A 27,839-nucleotide genomic window follows, 5' to 3' on the forward strand; every position below is an offset into this window, starting at 1 on the left:
GACCATTATTTGGTCTCAGTGGACGTTAACCATCATCATCATCATCATCATCATAATAGATATAATAATAATTTAAATAATAGATTACTTCAGTAATTCAATGTAATAAAATATTACATTAATAATTTAATAGATTACAATGATAATTAAAAAAAAAAAATTAATTTTTAAATTTTTTTATGGGCTGTATTTTTTATTAGAAATTAATCTTTAAAAATATCACAGTTGACATTCTTTTATCCCTTTTCCTTTTGTTTCTCATAGTTATTTTTTTTCTAGATATTATTTTCCTTAAGCTTTTATGTTCTGCTTATGGATCTATTTATGGCCCCAAAAGTAGACACTCTATTTGGTTAATCCAAACTTTCAAACAAATAAATTATTATTATTAATATATCAATGTCTGAAATGTATCAGTTCACTTTGATTCCAACTATATATTTTCACTTTATATAAATATAAATTATTAATATATCTAACTTAACAAGAGGTAAATATACTATAGCTATTATAATTACAACAAAAATATTTAATTTTAAATTTTATCTAAATTAATATAATATAACATATTACAAATGGGATTACAAATGGATGATTACTTTTAAAATCGATAATTCACTTTTCAATCGAGATAAAGACTCAATGCATCAACCAAATGAAAAAGCAATCTGTAACATAAACTCTTTAACTTAGTAAACATTATATTTCTTTCTGCACCCTTGCAATACTCGAATTGAATATTTCTCTCCCCGTTCACAAATTCTCAAATTGAATATTTCTCTCCCCGTTCACAAATTCTCAAATTGAATATTTCTCTCCCCGTTCACAAATGAAAGTCAGTTACGACCACAAATACTAACCGGACGATGCAAAACATTTGCAATCTTTGATTCGGCTCTCAGCCTTCAAATTTCTCCTAGACAAAGTGCTCCGCGGGTTTAGGGTTTAAGATCTCAGATGGGTATATGGGTTTAACTCTGATCTGCCAATTTCCTCAAGAAGCTTTGCGAGCATCGCACTCACAACAATGGAGGACTCTGCTGAGAAGAAATCCTCTTCCTCCTCTGCTGCATCATCGCTCTACAGCTCCACTGGCACCACTAAGGAGGAGTGCGAAAGGATGATTCAGAAGAGCCTCAGAAGTAAGGTTTCTTCCACATTATGCACACATTTTGGTTAAATGTTCGACCCAGAGCTTCAAACCTTCAATTTTTGTGTGTGTTCGGACGACGTGTTTTTCCAATTGGAAGCTTCAAAGTAGAAGCAAACCTGCAATTTTTACAAAACTAAACTGTGTCCATGAGTATAATTTGTATACATATTTGTATATATATATATGAAGAATGAATAATTAGGGTTTATTGGTAACATTCGACAGGTCCCACTGTAAAATTCCTTCGGGAGCATCTCGAAAAGGCAGGGTGTTCGGTGAATCGGAACTTCTTCAAGGCCATTGAATGTGAGAAACAGATCAGTGGTGGATACTTGAGAGAAGAAGGGGTCTGTGGTTACTAAGCTTGTGTATTTGCTGGTGTGATTGTTTCTTCCGATTACTTTTTCATCAAATAAAAAATGAAGTACATTTAATTATTGTCTTCAACATCAAAAGGTCTTGCACTGAACCACCATGCCCGAGAGTTAAGTCTGGTTTGTGATAAATTTCGTATGTTATGCTTGCAAATATCGAACAACTGCATTGTTCATAACAACTGCCAAAGGTTGTTTAACATGTCAAACAATGAAAAAACTGAGGAGCTTTTAAACAGTGTCTATTATAACAGATAGAGGGGGTGAAGCTTTTATTCGTAATAATTCATTCTGCAGAATCTAACTGGAGTTTTCCAATTCAATATGTGAAACTTACGAATGAATGCCAATTTTGTTATATCAGTTACTACATCAGTTGTGCTACATTGTAATTGCCATGTCAACTTTGGCAGATCAACTTCTAAAACGAATCTTTGTTGAAGATATATCTTAGAAACTCAGTTGAGTAGATCTAGTGCATGTGATCTTGATGAAATATGACATGCAAACAACCTGTAAGTACTATAATTAATTAAGATAAGGTTTTATACATGTAAACTAGTGAAAAACCCGTGCAATTATTGGTCAAGATTACATATGATTAGACTATAAAGTTGTGTGTCCAGGTTGCCAGAAATGGGACATTTAGCTATTTCTCCTGGGTGAAACCTGTCAGAAACCAGAAGGGAATTAGAAATGTTGTTTTTGGAGCACATTACTTATTTATGGATGGGTGACACGTTGCTGGAGAAACCTAGACAATTCTGGAAGAAATGGTATACAGGTTAGAAAAACGGTTGGCTGTAAGTCAGCAGATGAAAACGGCTTTGATCAAGACCCTAACACTAAAGCTCCATTCTTTTATATACTCTCTAACCTGTCATTTGTTATCATACAGTTTTTCTGAAGCAAAGTCTGCCAATGAAGTTTAACAGTGACAAAGTCTGTAGCTTCTGATCACTTGTCCTGACTTGAGTCAGGGGAACCTAGAGGTGCAGTAGATGATGGATTACTGGTTACTATATGTTCAAGATTGAGACCACACCCCTTGCAGGGATAACCTTATTTTTGTTAACAGTAGTTGTGTCTCAGTCTTCAGGAGTACACTGCAGCACAAAAAAGTCACCTAGTTCCCAGAACTGCTAACAATCAGCGTATCGTGTGGCAACCCTATATGTTGGGGAGTGACGAAGTACTCTGATGTTTTGTCTTGGAGAATGACAGACATGATATTTTGCAGGAATGCCACAATTGAGCTGCTTGGGGACATTATTGTGGAAATGCCATTGTAGGAAAGTGTTACAGGCAGGACTATGGTGGCCCACAATATTCAAACATGCTTATGCATTATGTTAAAGCTTGTGATGTTTGTTCCCAGCGGGATGAGTTACCTTTGCATTGATTGGCCCACAATGTTCAAAGATGCTAAGCAATATGCTGCAGCTTTCGATGTCTGTTAGAGGATTGGGAGGCCTTCCAGGAGGGATGAGTTACCTTTGCATCTAGTAATAGTAATCTACCTTTCAAGGAATGAGAAGTAGATTTAATTGGCCCAATTAATCCTCATTCTTGACATTTAGGTCAAAGGTACATCATTACTGCTACCATTATTTTTCCAGGTATGCAGAGGCGACACGCTTAGGACTACTCTGTTAAGGTTGCATCTAGTTTCATCTTTGAGATCATTATTAGTCAAAATTTGGTTACCCAAGGAGTTGAGTGATCAAGGTAAGTATTTTATGAATGTAATAATTGCAATGTTGACTCGAGAGTGTTTATAAATCAACGCCATAGGATTAATGCTTATCGTCCACAGCCAACTCAGAAGATAAAGGTTGCTGTTGTTGTGTTTTATCATAAACTCTCAAGTTAGGCTTGTAATCATTGTGTTCAGAAAATGCTTACCTTGATCACTTCTTAAAATCCTTGTGTAGTGAAAGTAGGTAATGATCTCCAAGATGAACCTCATTACAATCTCAAGAGAGTAATATTGGATAGGTGCTGTTGGTGCCTGTCTGGTCAAACTGTTGGTAGTAGTAATGATGTACCTTGTGCTTGAATGTCGAGTAGGGGGATTAATTGACCCAATAAAATCTACTGCCCATTTCTCAAAAGGATGGATTGTTACCACTGTATGCAAAGGTAACTAATTACTCCCAGAATACCTTCTAATTCTTTGACAAACATCACAAGCTATAACATAATCCTTAGTATTTCTGAATATTGTGGGCCACCAGTCATTGTTGTAACACAGCCTTGCAGTGACTTTGGCCTGTAATGACCCCCAACAATTCTATTTTGGCATTTCCACATAATTTCGTGTTTCTCATGGTCTAGAACCCAACAATTGAGTATTTAAGTCACCTGATATGATGACACAGGACACAGAAATACGAGTATTTGACATGTGACAAGGTGACCCCTGGAACAGGACATGGAGGACATAATATATATATATCATATAAATGTTTTAGTTTCTAAATTGAATCTTTGCCTCTATTTCATTTTCTGTGTTTAATTCACTAATTCACTAAAACAATTTTGATTCAATCAATTGTTAAAAATGTTAAAAATATAACAAATTAGTGAATTAAACAAAGAAAATGAAATAGAGACAAGGATTCAATTTAGAAACTAAATCATTTACATGATGATGATACAAATTCAATCATACATACAACTAGTACTACAAACAAACAAGAAATTGACAGCAAAAGAATGTTTTTTTCAATGTTTGAAGTTGCTGTTGTAGCCCCCACTTCCAACAAATGGAACAGTTGCAGATCCTGTCAAATTGAAGTAAGAAGGGCATTATCAATGGGGGCATTCTTCCCTTTCCTTTGCCTTTTCCCAGCTGCACTTGATTGAGCCATGATTGCTGTGATATGAAGAAAAACAAAATACTGTAAAAAACAATTTGCTGTAGCAAAATAAAAAAAAATATGGATGTCAAATCCACTTACCAACACTTCGAATCTCCTCTAAAACTGGTTATGCTCCCTTGCTCTCACTCCAAATCCTGCCACAACTCTAAAAATTCGACTGAATGGGTGAAAAATAAGGGCGAGGGTGAAAACAAGTAGACATGTGTTCAAAAATCATGGCACAAACCTGGCACGAGTCAAGCTTGTGTTTGACACGTGGCAGGCTTGTGTTGTGTTCGACATGAAGGATACGAGACACGGGGGTGGTGTGTTTGACACGTGTCAGGTTTATGTTGTGTTCGACACAAAGGATATGAGACAGGGGGGTAGGGGGACTCATGTTTGACACATGTTAGGTTCGTTTGTGTCCGACATGAAGAATATGAGACATGGGCGGGAGGGGGGCAGGGATGTGTCAGGTAACTTAGTTGAGTACTCCATCGTTCAACATATAAAGTTGCCAAATAATTGAGTACTCCATCACTTAGCATATAAAGTTTCCTTGCAATCAACTGAGGGCCAGTAGCTTTGGCAATTGGGAGTCTTTTTTGTACTACAATGTTCTCTTTAGGCACATTGCTTATTGTCCAAAATAGAGTCACCTTTGTGAGAAAATTTGGTATAGCCTCAACCTTGTACATACTACAAATATCCATTTTCGGTGATTGATCATCTAGATTCTATTGCACCTCCAAACTTCATTGATTCAATTCATGACAAGTGGCTGGGGCCTATGTTATGCTTCCTAGGATTACTGACGTGTTTAAGATCGAACTCCTAAAATAAGAGTATCCATCTCCAAATCCTACCTTTTGACGTCAATATGTTGTCTAGATACCTTGAAGTAGAATGGTGAAAAGTAACCACTTGGTAAATATTCTTGAAACTTTTAAAGTGCATAAACCATTGCTAGATTCTCGTGTTTGATATTTGTTTAGTGCATTCAGCTCTAGACATTTGCTAACAAGGTATACAAGATGGTCAAGGTTCCCTTCAGTTGGTTGCATTGATATTACATCCAGAGATATAGCTAAAGCATTTACAAGGACACAAAATTCAATTGACTAGTTTTGGAATGTTAGGATTGGTGCACTAACCAACTTCTATATCAAAATACAAAAATAAGCTTCACCTTTAGTTGCCTAATGGAAAATGTTAGACTTTTTTAGTGTCCTCTCTATAAACTTGGTAATAGCAACATAATTTTCTATAAATCTCTATAATATCTAGCATGACTCAATGACAAGGGCAATGTGTGAACATTAGATGGTGCAAGTAAGTTAATAATAACAACAATCTTTGCTAGGTCTCCTAAGATACCATTTTCTGAGCATCTAGTTTGACAATATTAAGCCATGACATTTGCTCCTTCCACTCTGCCTGATTGTCTGCTCCCTCTGAACTGGAAGCTCTTCCAATCATCTGGCATGGTCCTGGACATCCTAACAATATGTACAACCAGTCACTCATCCCGAGTCTATGCTCGAGCCCTTAGTTCATACAAGAACTTGACCATCTGGTGGTTGGAGCAAAAGTCTCCTCGTAGTCCACTCCCTCTTTCTGGGAGAACCCTCTTGCCACAAACCTTGCTTGGTACTTCTTGATGCTGCCATCTGCTGCATAAATCATCACCTTGGCAGCCTCCGCAATAGAACAATTCTTCCTTTTCGCAAACCCCATTTAGGAGGTCATGGAAAAAAGGGAAAAATTATAACCAAGCAATTATTTTCTGATATCCAAAGCATACAAAATAAAAGGACAAGAGGCTGACCAAAAAAATATCATTGGAAGTACTTATCTCTTGATTCAAGAATTTTTTAGTTTTGTGTAGCCCTCCGAGTTTCAAGGTTTTTGCATAAAATTTAATGCCCACAGCCCCCACAAGTTAGCTGATACATAAACTGTTTTTTTTTTTTAACCACATGGTGAATTGGTAAGCACCAGTCCTAATCTATGGGAGACCCAGGATCAATCCTCGTAGCTGCCACTATAACACCAAGAGTACATCCAACTACCTGCAAGTCGATATATTAAGATCCTATGATTTTAGCAAAGCGAGACTCTCGTGTCGCCAAGGCGGGGGTGAGGAATCTGCTCTTGAGCCACCACCACAGCAGGTCATGTACTCAATGAGATTTGAACCGCGGTCTCTTGAGCTTTGCCCAAGTGGACTTATCGTCAAACCACACATCACTGTACAGCTGATATGTAAACTGTTAATACAAATTATTTTGAAACATTCAGGATCAGTGTTGCAGGAAATGCCCCCCCCCCGGATCAAAAGCCCGATCCGTGGGTGATCCGCCCTCCGAAACGCGGATCGGGCTGAAAAATACGGTTCCTGCCATTTTGGAACCTTACGGCCCGATTTGCGTTTCGGTTTTTTCTGATCCGTGTTTCGGTTTTTCGGATCCGTGTATTGCGCAACTATATGCTTAGCACTGGTCCATTTGGGAGCATGAATGCAATTAGCGATTCCAGGATGATGATGATCGAGTTGAGATGCCACCCCCATCTGGTCTCTTGGTTCCTAGGTTCCATGGTTCGACGCCAACAACAAGGGGTTCGTCTTCATCAGTTTCAGTGCCACAACTTCCACAGGCACCATCTTCTTCATTGCTACCACATGGAGGCCCGCCACCACGTTCTCTCGTGGTGGAAGGAGGAGATATTAGTAGATATATTCACAATTTACTACTTTTGTCATAGATTAATCGTTAGACTTGTAGGCTTGTGAATTTGAACCTTTTTGTCTTGGCGGTGACCAAGTGACCTATTTTGTAAACATTATTATTTGAATTTTGGACATGACAAATGTTGACAGTTGCTCACTTGCTAGATAAATCATAATATGCTCTATGTTTTATGTTTTATAATATGCTTAAATGTTTTATGTTTTATAATATGCTTAAAAATTTGATGTATGTTTGTAATTGCTAGAATATAGATGGTTGATGCTAGAATAATTAATCATTGATGTACATACTAGTAACTATAATTGAATCATGGATGCCATGTCTATCTTGATTTATGCAAAAATATGCATGTTTTCATGTCTTCTTCAACTAATTTGGTATTTGGGATGTCAGTTTTGAATATAAATGCAAAATATATATATATATATAGCAGATGCTTCTGCAGACGCTTCGCTTCCTAGATTTTTGGAAAATGACGCTTCTGCGTCCCTGCTTCCAAAAAACGTCCCTGTTTCGTCCCCGCTTCGTGCAACATTGTTCAGGATTAGTCTACTTCATTTGATTTTCTCTCTGATAAGAAAATAATAACACAAGCATACTCAGATTTTTTCACAGTGATTTTTGGTCTAGACTCTAACTTGACCCTGGAAAACCCCACAATGGGGAAAACCAGTACTAAGGAGAATTTATTATTTGATTTCTGAGGAAAATAATTACAGCTTACAAACACACTTTGGGTACTTATCTCTTTCCTTGTGCTTGCTTTAGAACTTCTGGAAATGTGCCTCAAACTTCGAGCTGCCTGACAAACTTGAACTAGTGTGTCACAGGTAGCTTTATTCCAGCCTTGGAATTACACTTTCATACTGACATTTATCCTTCAGTTTCGACCTGAATATCCTGCTCAAAACTCGTGCTGGAATGTCTGAAAATTGAGGGCTGTACTCCAGAACTCTGACATGAGATTTGCAATGTCTGAGACCTTAAAACTTGGGCCAACAGACAGTGTATTTGGCAGAGGAAATGAGCTAGAAACAACTCTGAAATACTCCAGGAATTTCGCTGAGAATCCCTCTCAGCTCTCCATAAATAACCCACGCAGAACCAGCCTGGAATCTCGGCCTGCCACACTGCTCGATTCCTAGATCTGAGTGCCTGGAACTCAGCTGAAAACTCGGATTTATGGAGACCGTGCCTGGTGCCTCTGCTGTACGTTCTACTTGCTCAGCCTTGCTATCACAGCATACTGTTCAGCCTTGCTATCACAGCGTACTTCTCTTCCTTTGCTCTTCTTTTCACTTCTACAAATGCACAAGAATAATAATAGAGCTTCTCACCTTTGTCTCCCTCTAGCTCTCATTAGATAGGAAACCCTAACCCTTTTTGATTAAGGGTTGGGATTAGATCTCAGCCCTCTAGATCAATGGTGGAGATCATTCCCTCACTTGACCCCCCTCATAAATGACTCCTAGTCACTTTATCACTTCATATTTTGTACCATGTACTTTTTTTCTCCACATAAAGTCAACTTTAAAACATAAAGTAACTTTAATATTAAAGGTACATAGTACCTAAAGTACTTTATAAAGTGACATTATCATGACTTTAATATAACTCATAAAATCACATGCTAAAAAGGTGTATTAAAGTGTTTTCCTAGGCAAAAGGTAAATGCACTAGTAAACACCTCCTTGGTACCTTTTTCTTCAACAATGATCAAGGAGGAAATTGCTGAGGGTTGTAGGGAACTGTGAACTCCCTCTTGGTCCTTCCCTCCATGGCAGAAAATCATTGAAGTCTTTGGAAGTATACTCTCCTCCATTATCTGACCTCAAAACCTTGTTCTTTTTCCCTGTCAAGTTTCTACTTGAGCCTTGAACTCATCCTGCTGAAGACCTCATCCTTGGTCTTCATAAAAAAGAGATGTCGTCAAATTCGTTAGCAGCCTTAGCATTCAATATACAATCTTCAAAACCATCATTTCTGGCCTGGGCATCAATTCAAGTTTGATGTCATTTTGATGAGGCTGTACATCTGTTTTGTGGGCTGGAATTGGCACATTTGGTTTCTAATGTTGTCTCTCCAACAGGCTACTTATCTGCCTGCTCAACTGGGTCTATTCCTCTGAGAACACTCAGATCATGACAAAGATCATCATCAAACTGATCAATTTCCTGTAACTTTCCATCATTAGTGAGGGTTTCATCCCAATGACCAAGCACAAATCTTTCTCTGGTCAACACTGAATACTGGTATCGTAGGCTGACTTCAATGGATGTTCTTTCAACAATGCTCTGATTCCATGTTGAAATTCTACAAGATGTGCAGTAGATTTCGTGATCTGATATTGCTGTCTAATGAATTCCAAACAATTTTCTTATGCCATTGATATCATTGAGCAATTACACAAAATCTCAACAGTAAATGCGGTGGGAACAGTAAAAATCATAGAAGGAGAGTCTTGCACAATAGAGAATATTTTTACCCTGGAAATGCAAACTTGAGAAAACCCAGCAATATTTTTTAGGAGAAATTGTTCTTCGGCAAGGTTTACAAATCAACAATTTGTCTAGAAATGTGTGCCAAGATTCCAAGTCAAATACAAATCAAATCTAGTCAAAACATCTGCTGGTCAATGCTGGTCAAACTAGCTGAAAAATCAGAAATTCAATGCTGGTCAACTCAGCCTGGTCAAACAGGAATGTGGTCAAACTTAGGCCATGCGGTCAACCCTGCAGTCTGCGGTCAACAGTCCGCACGTTCGGCCCTCCTGTGGTCAGCCTGCGGTCAGATTTGGTCAATGCCCTATGGTAAAAATCCAGTCAAACTTCTGTGGTCAAGTTCGGTTGTCTTCTCACACGTTCGGCCAGGAGACAGAGATAAAAGAAAGAAAGGATGATCTCCAAAATAGATTTGTTCTTGCTCAGACTTCCTCTTCATTGGTGGTCAAATGAGGCATCACAATGTCTTATTTATACATGTTGAATGGGCTGTGACAACCCAAGGGACTGGCTGGCCAATTTGACTTTCCTGGGCCGACTTGATTTAATAAAAGATAAATTTTACATATTTTATCCAGGTCGACTTGAAGGCCTCTTAGCCATGTGGAAATACCTCCCGATGCTACACAAAAATCAACACATCCTGCATACAGGATAATATGGATTGCAAATAGAAAACTACTTCCAACCAGCTTTTCTGTTTTCTTAGAACTTATTTTATAACACAATAGAAAATTAAGATGTACTGGAATTTCCATGATCAAAGCTCATCTGGAGACTGGTGACCTATTGGGGATGTGCTGGTTTGAAGTCTGAAGTCCCTCTGCATGCTGACACCTGCTGGTCAGGTCTAGAGTTATTCACCCTTGGTTATAGCAGATTTAATATTGTATACAACTCCCTTTATCTGTCTAATATAGCTTCTTTTCAGGCCTTGGTCTGTTTTGAATCTTTGATCCTTTGGAGGCAGTTGGTGAGAAGCAGCGATTCATCTTTCACCCTTTAGAAGTTCTATGGCAGATGATTTCCCATACTCCTCGACAATGCTGCCCAAGTCTCCATTTAAGATCTACATTTTTTAGAGCCACCATAACCTGATGCAACCTATCTGTCATGGCATCCCAGTCCATCTTCTATGGCATCTTTGTTTTTGTTTACTAAACTCTGTTACACTCCACAAACTACAATCTTGGCCCTATGTCTCCATAGATTATCCAAATTCTTCCCTCAGCTTGTCAAACATGATGGATGTGAGGGACTGCCTTCTGTCATGCCTTCTCCATGCTTTTTATCTGCATGCTCTGAGATATTTAGCTGTTGACTGAGGAATAAACCTGGAGAATGAACCCACCTGCTGATATTCTCTCGCTCACTTGCCGGTCAACTGGGATTATTAAGTTTGCATGTTGATGGGATCTTGGGAAGTACATTATTCTCTACTTCGAGGAGCCACTCAAGATTGCTGACAATTGAGAGATAAGTGCATAATAAATATGATATGGACAAAGGTAATAAGGATGAGGGAGATAAGTGACGTGGTTAGGATGTCACCTGGGGATGTAACTTAGGATTTAGAACAGGGCCTTCAAAGCTTCCTCGCAACTCTTTTCCCTTTGAAATCCTTAATGACAATGGATATCTTAACCCTGCTCTGTTTATAACTTTATCCCTCACCACATTGGCTAACCGTTACATTGTTCCATTCCTTTTTTGTCTGTATTTAATTGTATAAATTAAATGGTCCTCCTGCTACTGCTTGTTTAAGACATTCAATTTTATTTTGTAAATATTATGAGTCCTTACCTTGTTGTAGATCAATGATAATTTTGGAATCCCTTCAACCTCTATATTCCTGAAGCCCAAATTAAGACTTAATTTTATTCCTTCCACTATGGCATCCACTTCTGCTCTATTGTTTGTAGATCTCCCTAGGAATTTGAAATACAATACCTTAACATTACTATGTCCTCCAGATTACTTCTCCAGCAGACCCCAAGTTTCCTCTAGTTGCCCTGTCAAGGTTAAGTTTTGCCCAGTTTTCTTGAGGGGGTTTCCATATGCAAGGGGGAAATATACACTCATGTTCCTTTATTTTTTGTTCAATGGAAATATACATCTTATGATTATGTAGTGCTCTTTGAGTATGTTTTGTAGGGATGTATATTAAACAAGATATATGAAATGCAAGCTAGTATAAATGTTAAAGGCATAGATATTTGTATACTTTTAATTTGAATTAAGGATTTGGTATGAGGTTATTGACTACATGTCGGCTAGAAAGATAACCTTTGATGCACTTATTTGTGTTTCCTTCTTGTGGCAGATTTTGGTGTGCAGTAACCATATGACTTTTCAAGATGAAGTAGATCAAGTTATAATTCATGAGCTGATTCATGCATATGATGATTGCCGAGCAGCAAACCTGGATTGGACAAATTGTGCACATCATGCTTGCAGTGAGGTTAGTATATCAAATTGATAAGCAATTGTGCATATTTATTTAACTTGCCTGTATTATTTCTGCATTCTTCTGCCAACAAGATTAAAAAAGGTATCAGTAATACACATTAGCTGGGAAGGGGTTGACATGCATTTTAGGCACTTGATAAAGAATTAACAAGAAAATCTTGAATCTTGGCTACACAAGGGCCTTGTTTGTGGTCATGAGTCATTTGATTAAAGTTTGTTTAATCACCAAACAAACTCCTTATAACTAGAGGTCTCGATGGGAATACTTTGGATAGAAACACTCACCAAAAATAAAGAACTTGTTGTTAGAAGTCTAAAGCGAAGAAAAACATAGGGGTGAGTGGGGAGTGTTAATTCCTTTCAACTACATAAAATGATTTGAAATGCGTGGTTTCTACAGGTGCATATGTTGATTGAGGTTGACATTTGGCTTGGCTCTTTGTCTTTCTTGTCTCCATGCATTGATATTAATTCAATGGTTGGATATGAACAACTGTAGCGATTTAATAAGGGCTTTCTAAGATGGGAGGCTTTGAGTTATTCACTCGATATTGAGATATAACCCTTTGTCTTTAAAGAAGATTGTTTCTGAGCCATTGCCAGTTAACATGTTGTTTCAGGATAGTAATGTTTTAGACCTGTCACTACAAACATAAAACTGGGGCTTGGTTTTCTATGGGCTGGAGATGCTGAGAAATATAATATGATTGGCACTATATAAATGAAAGCAATAAGATTGATTGCCATCCTTTACAAATTTATAATTGTTAGGCTAAGCATATTGGATTAACTTGTGTATTGTTAAATTTAGTTGACAATGGTATGTTCTATACTTAGCACAATTACTTCAATGTTCCTTTAGCTTCCCAATTTCCAATTTCCAATAGCAATCACATTAACCATTAATCACATTGACAGTAAAAGTAGTTAGAACATGAAACAATATGCAGAAGACAAGCCAAGACAAGAGGACACCTGATTTGGTGGATGCCAGGGAAAAACCCCAATGTGGGGAAAACCCTTCGATCAATTCTTCTTATTATTATATCAAAATGTTCAACATAGAGAGAGTACAAAAGTCAAACTGACTTGCCAAATTCAAAGTCAAAACAGCCCTGTCAAAATCTGCAGTCAACTGCAGTCAAATCAGCCCTAACCAGAAAGTCAAAGATGGTCAAAGCAGCTGTCAAACTTGCCTCCTTGAGCTTGGTCAACCACAGTCAAACTCGGCCTTCCTTGTCAGTCAAAATCAGCCCAAAACAGTCCAGTCAAATTCGGTCAAAGGAGAGAGAAAAGCTGCTGTAATTTCTGCGGTCAAAATTGCAGTCAACCCTGATGTCAGCACTGGTAAAACTGCCTAGATTCCCTTGATTTCTGTGTCCAGAAATGCGGCCTAAAATGATAGAAATAATCCTCCAAAACTTGTAGTCAAAGCTGGTCAAAGAACCCCTGGTCAACGCTAGTCAAACTTGGTCTGCTTCCAGAAATTTTTGGCCTTGCAACTCAGCCCAGAAATTTGTCTTTCTTGTGCCACACATGTGAGAGAGAGAATGCCCAATGTTGTACGAACCAATGAGAGAAGGAGAAAGAATATGTGAGTGATGATGATGCCAAATGAGGTGAAAGGTCACTTGTATTTGTACAAGTCATTGATGGTGAAGAGTCATGTCCATTGGACTTCATGAGCCTACATGATGATGTGGCCGATGTGAACAATTTGCACATGAGTGGGCATAAATTCAAAATCACAATTCTACTTGTCCAAATGAGATGATATTTATATCAATTTTGGTCCTCTCGAAAAGAGGAATTTAATGCAATCATCATCTCCATCAAATGATCTGTCCCAAGATGGAATTTGGCCCTAGTTGCCAATTTTAACACTCCCTCTCAACTAGGGAGAATTCTACCTGCCAATCATTGATCATCATGCCATCGTGTCATCATGTACCATCTCTGCTCTGCCGAACACTGATATGAATAGTGAAGAAGAATCGATTGAGACTATGTCACAATACCTTGCCACTCTCCACTGACAAAAGTCAGCCTTGATCCCAGATCAAGTTGTTGAACACCATTCATCCTAGACATAGGGAGTACAACAGTACACGATGTGTCCATCGGTAGTGCTATGGTCCCTATCCACGTTTCCCAACTCATTGGCTAGATGAGAGGTACTTCCCATGAGTCCTAGACTACATGGGTAGGATGTATGCTAGGGCATCAACATGAGAAGGTGAACCACTCATTCTGCTCATATGCCATAGGAAAAGGTGAACCACTCATCCTATGCATATGTCAATCGTAGGGGAAGGTGAACCACTCACCCTACACACAGTCAACCATCACGGGGTATCACAGGTGAAGGTGAACCACTCACCCTGTACACAACGCGCCAATAGGGAAAGGTGAACCACTCACCTTGTACACAATGCACCAATAGGGAAAGGTGAACCACTCACCCTATGGTCGCTCATAGCTCCAAGAAGTACCCCAAGCCCCCAGGAGCTCCCAGAGCTCAATGTCCAACTCAAGTGGGACCCTCATAAGAGGGTCTTTCCATGACTCAAGTCTTTCTCTAAAGACTAAGAATTTGACCTTGCCCAAGGGCTTCGTGAGGATGTCTGCGACCTCCTCATTAGTCCTGATGTGTTGGAGCCTTATTGCTCTCCACTGTACCATATCTCGGATAAAGTGGTACTTGATATCAATGTGCTTGCAGTGGTCATGGAACATAGGATTCATGTTTGCGACCTCCTCATTAGTCCTGATGTGTTAGAGCCTTATTGCTCTCCACTGTACCATATCTCGGATAAAGTGGTACCTGATATCAATGTGCTTGGAGCAGTCGTGGAACATAGGATTCTCTAAAAGGCGAATCCCACTTTGGTTGTCGCAGAAGATCATAGTAGTATCCAACATGTGCTCAAATAGCTCACTAAAGAGATTCCTCAACCAAATAGCCTCACAACAAGCCATACTAGCTGCAATGTATTCGGCCTCGGCAGTGCTTAGAGCAACCGATTTCTGCTTCCTACTCATCCAAGAAATTGAAGCAGACCCCAATGAGAAGCAACATCCAGATGTGCTCTTACGATCCACCACACTGCCAACCCAGTCAGCATCAATATATCCATGTAGCCTCAAATTCCCAGCAGTGTATCTCAGTCCATAGTTGATTGTGCCATGGAGATATCTCAAGAGATTCTTAGCAACAATCCAATGTATGTGATGAAACTCGACCATAAATTGACTCCACATATTCATAGCGAAGCATATGTTAGGACGAGAGTTTACCAAGAACCTAAGTCACCTGACACGGGGATTCGGGACACGTAGGATTCGAGATTCGTGGTGTCGGATTCGGACACGGTGACCCCCCAGAACAGGACACGTTATATATTATTTTATTAAAAATATATATATATATATTTTAAAAATATACATATATATTAAAAATATACATATATATTAAAAATTAGATATTATCATATTTCTTACAAAATTTTTAATTAATGATACAAATTTATTGATTTCAAACATAGATCTTCATCTATAGCTATTAGCATGCATAGTACATACAAAATTCAAATAAATGTCAATGGTACTGGTCACATAAATGATAAATCTATTAAAAATTTAAATCATGATTCATAATTCATAACTGAAAGACAACTTACAACTACAAAATAGTAAGATAAACACACTGACAACTGTAGTTTTCTCATTAAGTGATCAAATCAAAATGTGTTACATAGGTAGTGTTGGTGCAATGCCAATGGCAAAAAGGAATAGAAAATATAAAACAACTACAGGTATACAAGCCTCAAGACATCAATCAGCGTCAGAATCAGCATCATTGTCCCCATCATCATGGTCCCCACTGCTCTCCTCTACATCCTCCTACTTCGCTGTATTCATAGTCGCCTCTGCATCTGCTGGTATGGAGGTTGACCCCTCTAAGTCATCAAATCTAACAGGCTCTAGCACTGGATCATTGAGATCCATGTTGGCCAATGCCAACTCAATAGTGGTGTCCAGACCCATATCATCAGGAACAGTGTTACTTGGGAGCGGGAGCGAAAGTGGGAGCGGGAACAAAAACGGGAGCGAGAGCGACATATTTAGAAGCTCTTGGTTTGGTGCTCTTGATTAAATACGAGTTCCATACCCTAATACATGACAAAATTCAATGGAAACATTGCAATTCCCTAATCCTAAAATCCTGAAAAACTGATAAGTCTGTTGGATTTTGAATGAAATCTAAAATTCTACTTTCTCCATATGAAATCCAATGAGGCCGGAACCATTCTCAAACATCCTGAGTCATTTCATGGTAATGTTAAAAATTTAAGTAAAAGGATGAAAATGAAGATTAAGGAGAATGTCACTTTTACTTTAAGAATTTAACATTACCATGAATAGCATATCAATACTAGGGCCTAGACTTGATCATGAAGCTGCCAAAATGCTTTACTCCTTGCTCCAACAGCACAAATCACTTGCCAAATGACAATTTTAATGAGCAAACACGCCCTTTTCATTCCCGCGCTGAGCTTAGCGAGTCTTGGAAACCGGACACGTGTCCTAAAATCGCGACACGCTTTTGAAAATCGCGACACGCCCTCGGACACGACGTGTCCTGTGATTTGGACACGAATCCGGACCGAATCGTGTCGGATTCGCCGGATTCGGGATTCGCAGGGGGTTTAGGACGAATCCGGTGACTTAGCCAAGAACATTAGGCCCCCCACAAGTTGTTTATATTCGGAAGGGTTTGCCAATTCGGGCCCAACAACACTTCCATATAGCTTCTTGAAGTTGAGTTCCATCAGAGTAGACACAGACTTGCAATCCACCATCCCACATCTCTTGAGCAACTTCACAATGTATTTTCCTTGGGAAAGTAAAATCTCACCTGGCTTTTGCCAGACTTCCAAACCTAGGAAGTAGTGCATCATACTTAGGCCCTTCATCTCGAACTCGGAAGCCAACTCCCTCTTGCATTGATAAATGAGATGGTCTGCACCTGTCAGAAAGAGATCATCCACATAAAGGACCAAAATGAGAGGCATGTCCTTTTCAACCTTGAAGTATAGGTTAGGATCCGCTTCGCTCCTTGTAAATCTCAGCTTCATAAGATAGCTATCAATCCTCTCATACCAAGCCCTAGGGGCTTGCTTCAACCCATAAAGGGCTTTCTTCAACCTGCACACGTGTGTCCTTCGATCTTGCACTTTGAACCCCTTAGGTTGTTCTACGTAGACTTTGTCCTTAAGCGAGCCATGTAAGAAAGCAACCTTAACGTCCATTTGGTGTAGGCTCCATCCTTGAGAGGCAACGAGAGCAATAATAGATCAGATAGTGGTATATCGGGCAACCGGTGCAAATATCTCGTCATAGTCCACTCCTTCCTTATGAGAGAAGCCTCAAGCGACAAACTTGGCCTTATATTTTTCAACACTCCCATCAACTCCATGTTTAATTTTGTATAGCCCTTTTGAGGTGACTATGGACTTGTCCTTTGGTCTAGGTACCACATTCTAGACATCATTTTTCATGATGGATTCATATTCCTCATTCATTGCCCCCTTCCAGACTTTGTGTTTTACAGCTTCTTTGAACGTACACGGCTCAGATTGAACAATAGTACTCATAACAACTAAGTACCCTTGATATGGCTCTCTTGCACTAGGAAATAGGAGGCCTAGTGCACAAGGAAATAGGGCTAGGATTTGCGCAAGGAAGTAGGAGCAGGGATCAAGGGTTTGCAGGGTGAGTCCAACCTAGTTCAACAAGAGAACATGTAGGTTCTCAGTGAGACAAATTACCTTGTAAGAGATTCAATTGCTTAAGCTCAATCAATAAAATACTACATCAAAGGAATCAGGTTTTCCCATTTGGGTTTCCCTGGTAAACAATTGTGTCAATTTGTGTGATGTGTTTTTATCTCTGGTGTTTTATTACGTTGCTTATAAGCTGTTAAGAAACATTGTATTTTGGTGAAAGTAAACTAGTTTCAGTTTTTAGTTACTCATCTAAGTAGTTGCAGAGTTTCATGGAAATTTAATAGTGATAAGGTTTTGTTTCGATATGTATTGGTTCCTTTTTCCACACTTTGGGTTTTTATAGCTGACGACTTCTCTATTTCTGTAGGATTAGTCATTGTGTCTCTATCCATAAGTTATTCCTTGATGATAAGTTGCATTAGTCTTTCTTGTTGCAACTTCCCTTCATCCTGTAACTTCTTAGTATGTGCGATCAAGTTTTGACAATGATTCTTAAGGAACAACATTTCTTCATCTTTATTTGTGATAATTTTGTCATATTCTTTTTGCTTCTATTGTATTGTCTTCCTGGTATCCTAAAGGATCATCTTTGAAATATCTTTAAGGTTTTTTGATGTTATTGAATCTCTCTCCAATTTAACGTGTTGTAATGTTATCCTCTTCTTTTATGAGAATGTCAAAACTTCCTTTTCGTGTTAAAGATGAAAGTTCCCAATGTTTCCATTGAGGGTGAACCCAAAATTATGTCATCGTCATTGTTCCATAAGGGACTGGCTATAAATTTGCAATACAATGATATAATCTCTAATGTTTAGTTGTAAATTGCTTATGTCATATGGTGTCTTGTCCCAAAAATCTAGCCTTTTGATTATATTTGACAAAGGAATCATTAATTGGTTAGCGAATTTGACATTAGCATAATTATTACATTTAGCGGGAGCAATAGAAATAGTGATATCCTTCCTTGCAAGTGCCCCTTTCATTTGAAGTAGAACCTAAACATAAATTTTTGATGTTTTAGGAAATCTTCCCTTCTCATTACTGGTGGAAAAGCGGGAGGCTTTACTATTAGATTAGATTTTCTTTCTTTGATAACTGATTGTGAAATTTGTTGGCTTCTTATTTATTTAATTATGTTCTTCTTCATCAAACAATTATCAAAATGTATACATGAAGATCACAAGAAAACATAGAACACAAGATATAGGCTCCAAGCCAGGGCAAAACCCCTCCAAGGGGAAAACCTAGAAAATTCTCTTCTTATAAAATTAGATCAACGTGAGATATCCAAGACCTCATGACCACATAAAACTTCACCCTCTAGATGCCAAGTCAGACCCTTTTTTAGGATAGCAAATCCATCATTAAGAGGTCGGTAACAAGAGATGTATCAAGGTAGAACTTTCACAGAATTTAAGCTCAAGAAGAAACTCCTCCTCTCATACTTTGACCCTCCTCTTCATCTATGTCTTATCTGTGATATTCCAGACCAAAAACATCCAAGTGTGTATGTCCAAATGAGCTCCATCTTCCCTCTCTTTATACTGTCCAAAAGGGTGTGAATAAACAAGTCCATTGGGGCAGGGCAGACTTGACAGGTAGGCCGACTTGGCACCTAGAGGGGTTTTTGACCCAAAATAAAATAATAATTTCTTGAGCATGAAACCCATGCTAGAAAAATAATATTTCTTTTTCTTCTTTTGCATTTTACATAAAATATATAATGACATAAATACAATGACAATTATGAAGACCGAACCTAGTTACATTTTCCAACACTCCCTCTTAACTAGGGAGGTATTCATAATTCCATAACCAGTACAAGGATACTTCTCAAATTGAGATCATAAGAAGAGCCGAATCAACATCATAACTAGCATATACTATTCCAAGGATCTAGATACCATCTAGGCTACTGCCAAGGTATCAAACCAAGATCTTATAGGGATTTAGGTACCATCTAGGCTACTGCCAAGTTACCAACCCAACCTCTCATAGGGATCTAGGTACCATCTAGGTTACTGCCAAGGTACCAACCCTATGTACCATCATACAGACTACCTAGTCTAAGGTGCAACAACTAGTCACCATGATCTAGTTGACGCCTCAACCTCATGGTATACAGACTAGTACAGGTTTTCCATCACCAAGGTCAAACCTCTAGGAACATCAGTGTTCCAACTATGCATGGTTGGCCAAAACCTAGAGGACATTCAACCCCTCACACCACAAGGTCAAAACCCTAAAGGATCCTTACATTAAAGGGTTGCCATTATCTTGGTCAAACTCTAACATCATAGGCCTCATTCTAGGCTGAAAAGCTCGCTCAACGAGTAATCGAGCCTGGCAAAGGCACCCACTCTATCATAGAAAGGCATCTACTCTACTGCGTAACTGGCCGTTAAGGACCATTTTTCCTAAACTAGGAGAATGTCTACCCTCAACAATAGTCTGGACTCTGGGCCATTCTTCTTAAATCTGAAGAATGTTTGTCCCTATTGTTATCCTATTAATGCTCCCTCTTATTAAGATAATTTATCTTAACAAGTCCAATCTTGCCACTGAAGTATTTGTACTTCATCCAGGACAAAGGCTTTTCAAAAGCCTATCATAGCTTTAGCCTTTAAATATAATTTAAAGATAATACTCAAAGACTTGCCTTAAAACTTGGGAGTTGAAATGCTCCCTCTGAATCGAAACTTCCTTTTAAAATCATACTTTAACTCTTTCTGGATAAAAATCTTACTCTGAATCCACAACCCCTTCAAGGTTCAAAGCTCCCTTTGAACCTCCCTCTATATCCAGGATTTGTCACAAACTTTGTTTTGATATTGAAAACTTTTTCTAGCCCAAATAGTTTTCAGCATGTACCTGCAATCCTATTTGGGGAGATCGCAAAGGAATAGTTACAATCAAGTAATGAAAATAAAGCAAGGGACTAGATTTACTAAAGAAATCAATAACAGTACAAGAAGAGAGATAGAGCACTTATCTTTTATGAACAACAACACTTCCCTCTTTCCATTATGCTCGCCATTATCAAGAAGTCATCATCAAGCATGAATCTTACATTCCTTTATGCTGCCATCCTTCTCATCTTGCTTCCATCATTTTGATAGCCTTCATTATGTATTTGCAATTCTCACCAACAAGTACAACAAAGCAAAATTTGCAAGTACAGGAGGATGATGCCAATCCTGTCAATCAAGGGTTTCTATGATTATTCAAAAGCGTAGTTCTAGGGTTCTAGCTATAAACCCTACAAATTTCATGACCAAATCTTTATTAGGGTTTTACTTTCGGCGGACACAGTAGGTCCTGGGGTTTTGACTTGAAGCGCTAAGTTTGTCTTAATCCAACTTTTGCTAGGGTTTAATGTATACCCTAGAGGCCATTTCCCAAAAACTAGGGATTCCTTTAGAGGTAACAAATAGTTAGGGTTAGGGTTTTCTCTCCTAGGGTTAATTCAATGTAGGTATAGAAACTCTAAGGTTCTAAATCCTAGCAATTATGCCACAAATGAAATAGAAAAACCCTACAAACGTATTGCAAAACCCTAACAATTTTAATGACGATGCATCGATACCAATTGTTGGAAATAATACTGAGAGGGGGGGTGAATCAGTATTAGCAAGTCAATAATATTTCATTTCCATATTTTGATTCATATATGCTACTTCAGTGAATGAAACTTGCGTGTATACGCAACTGTATATAAGGAACGCTGTAAACTTATAATTTAGTTAATTTTTCATATGTTGATCTTTACTTTGTGCATCAGAACCTTTTAAACAGTAACCAGGAGTAGTAAAAACAAAACAGACAATCACACACGTGAACACAAGATATAAGGTGGAAACCCAATGTGGGTGAAAACCACCTGCTGCAATTGTCTGTATCTTTCTTTTAATAAGAAACTTCTTTTTACAATATTTTGTACGGGTGCAGTCTTATACCAGTGCGCAGGCTTCTACCTGCAGAAGGTTACAACCTTCTCTTGTTCTCTAGCTTCTCCTGGAAGGGAGCTACAACCCCTAGCTCTTGTACTAGCTGATATACTAGTACATAGGTGCTAACCTACAAAAGGCTACAACCTTTTCTTTTCTTCCAGGGACCACGTTTCATAATTTTTCAAACTAGATCCATCAATAACATCAATCAAACGTCAAATATATCTGCATCAACCAATCTCCTTTGCACCAACCAAAACTGAATCAAACAATCACTTCTCTGAATGCTATAACCAGAACACAGTAATAGTAACCAGAACCCAAGCTAGAACCTAGAACACTGTAACAGCAATTAGAAGTAGCTAAAGCATATTTTTATGAGGTGTACGCTACTTCAATGTGACGAACCTGCGTGCATATGCACTTGTATCAAGGAAAACTTGCGTATACGCACTTTTGAAATGCCAAACCAGCGTGTATACACGCCTTTGCTATAATGAACCTGCGTACAGATCTGTAAATGATGATTTTAACCTTTACAATTATTCAGACATCAGTTATACCCAGATCATCATATTTACAGATTACGACATGCGCCAATTATTCAGATAAAAGATCAAAACCACACAAAGATACTTCTCTTCAAGCCTTAAGATCTTGACCCATCAATAGAACTTATCCTTCATCACGCGCTCAGGTTCATCCTTGATTCAGATCCAGTTGTGCACCATAACCCAATCACCTGTATTCTAGATCTTGCTCTTCATTAGATATTCAATTCATGAGTGCCTTTGCCTAATGATCTTCTCCTCCTTTTATAGTCTTAGGCCTTACTCAATACCATGGTCCAAAACCACTTAGAATCAATACCTTGGACCAAATACCTGGGGTCAACACATCGGACAAGATACCTTGGACCAATACCATGGATCACAATACCATGGACCAAATACCACGGACCAAAACCAAGTTTTCCAACATGTACGCGCCTTTCCTTTCGTGAAAGTGCATGTGTATGCCATACGCGCCTTTTGGTCTGCGAACCTGCGTGTACACACAGCTTGGTCAATGGGAACCTGCGTATACCTCTCTTTCTTCATTTTGTGAGCCTGAACTGTGATCTGTCATCTGTGAGAGTTGCCATCAAGGACAACATGTGTGTCATAATGCCAACAATATCGTCGCTGCTTATCATAGTTTGTAAAGTATACATCATTGTTTTACAACCCGGCCGAGTCAACTCCGAAACAGCCGTTTCGAACCGAGCCATTACCAAAATCTTTGACCCGGCCAGCAACCCGGCTCGGTTGACCGAGTCAACTATGACTCGGCCGAGTCATCCAATGACTCGGCCGAGTCATAGTTGACTCGGTCAACCCGGCCGGATCATGTATTGACTCGGCCGAGTCAATGAAACTACAGCTGGGCAGCGTAAAACATGAAATTTATTCATTTTTTTGTGATTTTTGGTAAAGTTAAAGAACTACAAGTTCTTTTTGAGACAATATTTCAGGATTATGAGAGTTGAGACATAAGATCTTGATAAATTACACCTCAGATTTGAAAGAAGCTTAAAGTCTGTACATAAAATGTTTGTATTACCACCAATATTATATTGAGGGCAATAAGAACCACTACAATTACATATTGAAATTCAGATCCTCATTATTCCTTAAGGTGATTTGATTACTCGTTTTCTAATTGCCTCCCTTTAAGAAATGAGTGGATACTATCAATGCCTATGACTCTGTTCACTGCTTGGCTCAGCATGATGACAGTGAAGTGTATTTCTTGCCTATTTGACTCATATTTCAATAGTGAGCACTAGGAAAAGTCTGTTTGAAACTTTTATCTATATGTCACCTCAAGAGATTGGAATTCTTTTATCGTTCAATAAATTTTGGTAAATATCGAAGGAACCATTTCAATTACATGCTGCACTCAAATACTGCCTTGATGCATCTTTCCATGCACTCTGCAACAAATGATATTGATGCAATTTGGATTAGAATTCCAAGGTTCAGGGAGACACTGATAAAGAACTGAAGTTTATCTTTATAGTTCACACCCATTTATTGGAGACCAAGGCCTGATTACACTATCAAGATATTAATGAAGACTAAAAGTATCAGTCCTCTTCCTCTTAACTTCATCGACAATTCATATATACAATTATATTAATTTCCTAATGACTCATCCCCTTCCTGCTTGCTGCTTGCCCAGCACCAGAATAATTGTCCATCCCCATCAATATTTAAAATTATGTTTTTTTATAAAAAAAATAAATATTTAATGTATTTTTTACAACGACCGAGTCATTGAAATCGAGCCGGCCGAGTCATTACCGAGTCGGAGTCGGAGTCGGAGTCGATCCTCGGCCGAGTCCGAGTCCGAGTCCGAGTTGTAAAACATTGGTATACATACCTCTTACAAATTTTCCTGTCCAATTTACAAAGATCTGGACCTAAACAATATCTTTTAAAAGAGACATCATCATTTCTTTCAAACTCAAAGTCGGCTTCGTTCATAAAGTAAGTCGAAACGCAACCATATACATCTTCTACTATTGACCAATCCTATATGTGAGTTTGGGCCGCTATATACAAACAGAACTACAAGCAATGAGATAATGTTACATGTCACACAATCCTGAGCCATTGTGGGAGATCGAGCCACTGAGCAATTTGGCAACGATGAGTTGTTTGTCTACAAACCACTGCCCAATGGATATTTGCTATAGAGTATAGCGAGACCATTAGAGACGCAAATCAGAGCTACTGTAAGAATGGGTCACGTGCATTTTGAGTTTGAACTGCGAGCATCTAATATTCAATGATCCACAAAAATTTGATACAAGTCTCCATAAGAAAATAAACGAGCTTTTCAAAGAAACCCGATGTTGTTTCTTCTACGTCGACATCATAAATCCATTGTCATGAAGGCATTACTAGTCACTACTTCATTTGCAAGTCACAAATGCGAGTCAACATAGAGATGTGCAGTGACATTATTTTTAATTGAATGTGAGAACGAGTTGTTCAATCATTGGACCAAATCGAACCAACAAGAGAGTGTGATGCCATGCGATGTCATTGTAAATTTTGTGCGAGTCATAAAATATGCGAACTACTGTATGTTGAAACACTACATGTTCATGACGATGACACTATAGTAGAAACATGATACCATGGAAATATAGTGAGATTTTACCATAGTGCGAGGTCAATAAGTGAGTCAACCTTCGAGTCATATTAATTGTTGTAAAATGCGGACCTTCAATTGTGTAAGAGATACAAGCCACGGTGTGATTGTTACGATCATGAGTACGAGCTCAGAAATTGTAAACAAACCATTGATGCCACAAAACATATACATTGAATCTCTACGAGACACTGTTGATTAATGTGTGCCATAGGAAACATACACAAGCCTCTCTCAATTAATACGAGCTACAAGATAGTCATAGCGAGTTGTTTGTCCTTATACGAGCCATATGGTTATACAACAGGTGTGATCCTTCATACATGTGATGTTATTTCAAAATTTATGTATATAGCATGCTTTAGTAGTCATTGAAAACATCGAGCAAGTTTAAACACAAAGATTATTTGTATGTCCAAAATCTTGTCCAATTACAACAATTTGTCAACTTTATTAAACCACAGAGAGAGATTCAAAGACCTTCCAGGATGCAACAAAATTCAAACCTTTGAGCCAACAAAATGTGATCTTAAGGCCTCCTTATTCAACCTTAGCTCTGATTCCATGTTGGAAAATTAGGAGGCTTTACGATTAGATTAGATTTTCCTTTCTTTGATAATTACTTGTGAATTTGTTGGCTTTTCATTTATTTAATTATGTTTTTCTTCATTAAGCAATTATGAAAACGTATACATGAAGATCACAAGAAAACAAAGAACACGAGATATAGGTTCCAAGCCAGGGCAAAACACCTCCAAGGGGAAAACTCATAAAATTCACTTCTTATATAATTAGATCAAAGTGAGATATCCAAGACCTCACGACTACAAAAACTTCACCCTCTAGATGCTAAGTCAGACTGTTAAATTTAGGTATGTTCTATGCTTAGAGCAATTTACTTCAATTTTTCATATTAGCCCAATGTCAATATTCAGATTAGCAATCACATCAACATGATAATAAAGTGTAGATAGAACATATACATAAACAGTAGAAGACAAGCCAAGACAAGAGGTGGGACCACCAGGGACAAACCCCAATGTGGGGAAACCCTTGATCAATTCTTCTTACATTCTTTAATAGTTTAGCAGAGAGAGAGAGATAGAGTACAATGATTTGAAGTCATTACTTGACTTGCCAAATAGGACATCAAAGATCTTCTCCGTAACGATGACACAATGAGGTTGCAGATCTGATAACAAGGACTGAAGATATATGCAACAGATGATAGGCCTAGGACAACTCAACCAATTACCCAAAATACTGAGGCTTTCCTTCAATAAGATTCTCCTTCCTTCGCTGCTTCACTGATCATGACAAGGCTGCTGATCTGGCACCTTTCATATGCAGCAAGGACTGAAGCATATCTTGGCAAACCTGATCACTGGTTAGGGCACAAACTCAGAGTGCTACAACACCCTAAACACACCCCTCAGTCCACCTAATTACTGTAGATAGCCTTCATACAGTCCTCCAATGATACGCTGCCTTATAGGGCTGCCAACCTTCTGAACACAACACTTAAAGAGGCCTCCAACTGCTGGCTATGGCTTGCAGCCTAGCCCAGCAGTGGACTGTAGTTAAGGTCCCTTCAAACAGTGATCCAATCAGCCCTTACACAACAGCCCCTAGCTCCTCCTTTGTGCGGATTCTCCTGCCCAACATACCGAGTTCAAGAACAGCTTGATCATGCCCAAAATAGTCCACGCTGTCACCTACAACAATGTGACTTTAACGCTGATGAGATACTTCCTTTTGCTATGGCTAGGTCCACTCTTCTAGTTGCATCTAAAGGTCCCTTTCATGCTGTGATAAGGGCTCCTTTAACTGCGGCTTTAGGCCTTCATTTGCTGCTGATTAGGGCCTCTCCAACTGCGGCTAAGATCACCTCCTTTAGGACTGCGACTAGGGCAACATTAGTCATTTCTTGACAACGGTTTAGGGCACAACTGAACAACAACTTGAACTCCTTGTTTGGACTACGGCTAGGGCATCTTATTATAACGGTTAGACTTCCTCCTTGGGCTGAGAATATAACTCCCTCTTGACAGCGTATAGATCTCCTCTTACCTGCAAACGTCTCTTCTCATAAGATTGCGGCTAGGGCTCTTTAGTTCTACGTCCAGGGCTCTCTTAGAAGACCCTTTCTTCGTTGTGTCTAGGGCTTCTCCCTCTTGATCTCTTTAGCCACCAAACCCAAATGAGTGGAGAGAGATCTTAGGAGAAGTGTGTGTCAAAACGACTTGAAGACCTTTTCTATTTATAATAAAACGTTGAGGATAAGTTGGGGTAATTTGGTTGCTGGCCGACCTTGACAAATTGTCAAATAACATAAATAAATTCATATCTCCATGAATACATGTTGGAATCGGATGATCTTTAGATCAATCCTACACCTCTTGACGAGAGGAATCCAAGAAAAATATCAGTTGCCATAAATAAGAAGACCCACATGGAGTTTGGCCCTAGTTGCCAATTTTAACATAGACCCTCCTTTAGGACAGCGAATCCATCATTAAGAGATCAATAACAAGAGATGTATCAAGGCAAAACTTTCACAAACTTTAAGCTCAAGAAGAAATTCCTTCTCTCATATTTCAACCCTCCTCTTCATCTTTGTCCTATCTGCGATATTTCAGACCAAAAACATCGAGCGAGTTAAGACACAAAGATTATTTGTGTGTCCAGAATCTTGTCCAATTACAACAATTTGTCAACTTTATTAAACCACAAAGAGAGATTCGAAGACCTTCCAGGATGCAACAGACTTCAAACCTTTGAG

The 27,839-nt window shown here is 38.6% G+C and overlaps 1 protein-coding gene across 2 annotated transcripts in view; it reads left to right on the forward strand.

Moving 5' to 3' along the window:
• The first annotated feature begins 785 nt into the window (after positions 1-785).
• Positions 786-27,839, forward strand: part of LOC149183931 (mitochondrial inner membrane protease ATP23-like) — a 127,667-nt gene continuing 100,613 nt past the window's right edge. The window contains exons 1-3 of one of the 2 annotated variants that reach the window (XM_089417328.1): positions 786-1,142; positions 1,379-1,500; positions 11,972-12,109. In XM_089417328.1, the coding sequence (XP_089273454.1) occupies positions 1,028-1,142; positions 1,379-1,500; positions 11,972-12,109 (375 nt within the window). In that variant the 5' untranslated portion in view covers positions 786-1,027. The remainder of the gene's footprint in view (positions 1,143-1,378; positions 1,501-11,971; positions 12,110-27,839) is intronic. The other variant, XM_089417327.1, reaches the window with a different exon arrangement.

This window comes from Pinus tabuliformis, chromosome 3_2 (assembly GCF_031772625.1).
Source record: "Pinus tabuliformis cultivar Carrire ecotype Pingquan chromosome 3_2, CPIR1, whole genome shotgun sequence".
NCBI classification, from domain to species: Eukaryota; Viridiplantae; Streptophyta; class Pinopsida; order Pinales; family Pinaceae; genus Pinus; species Pinus tabuliformis.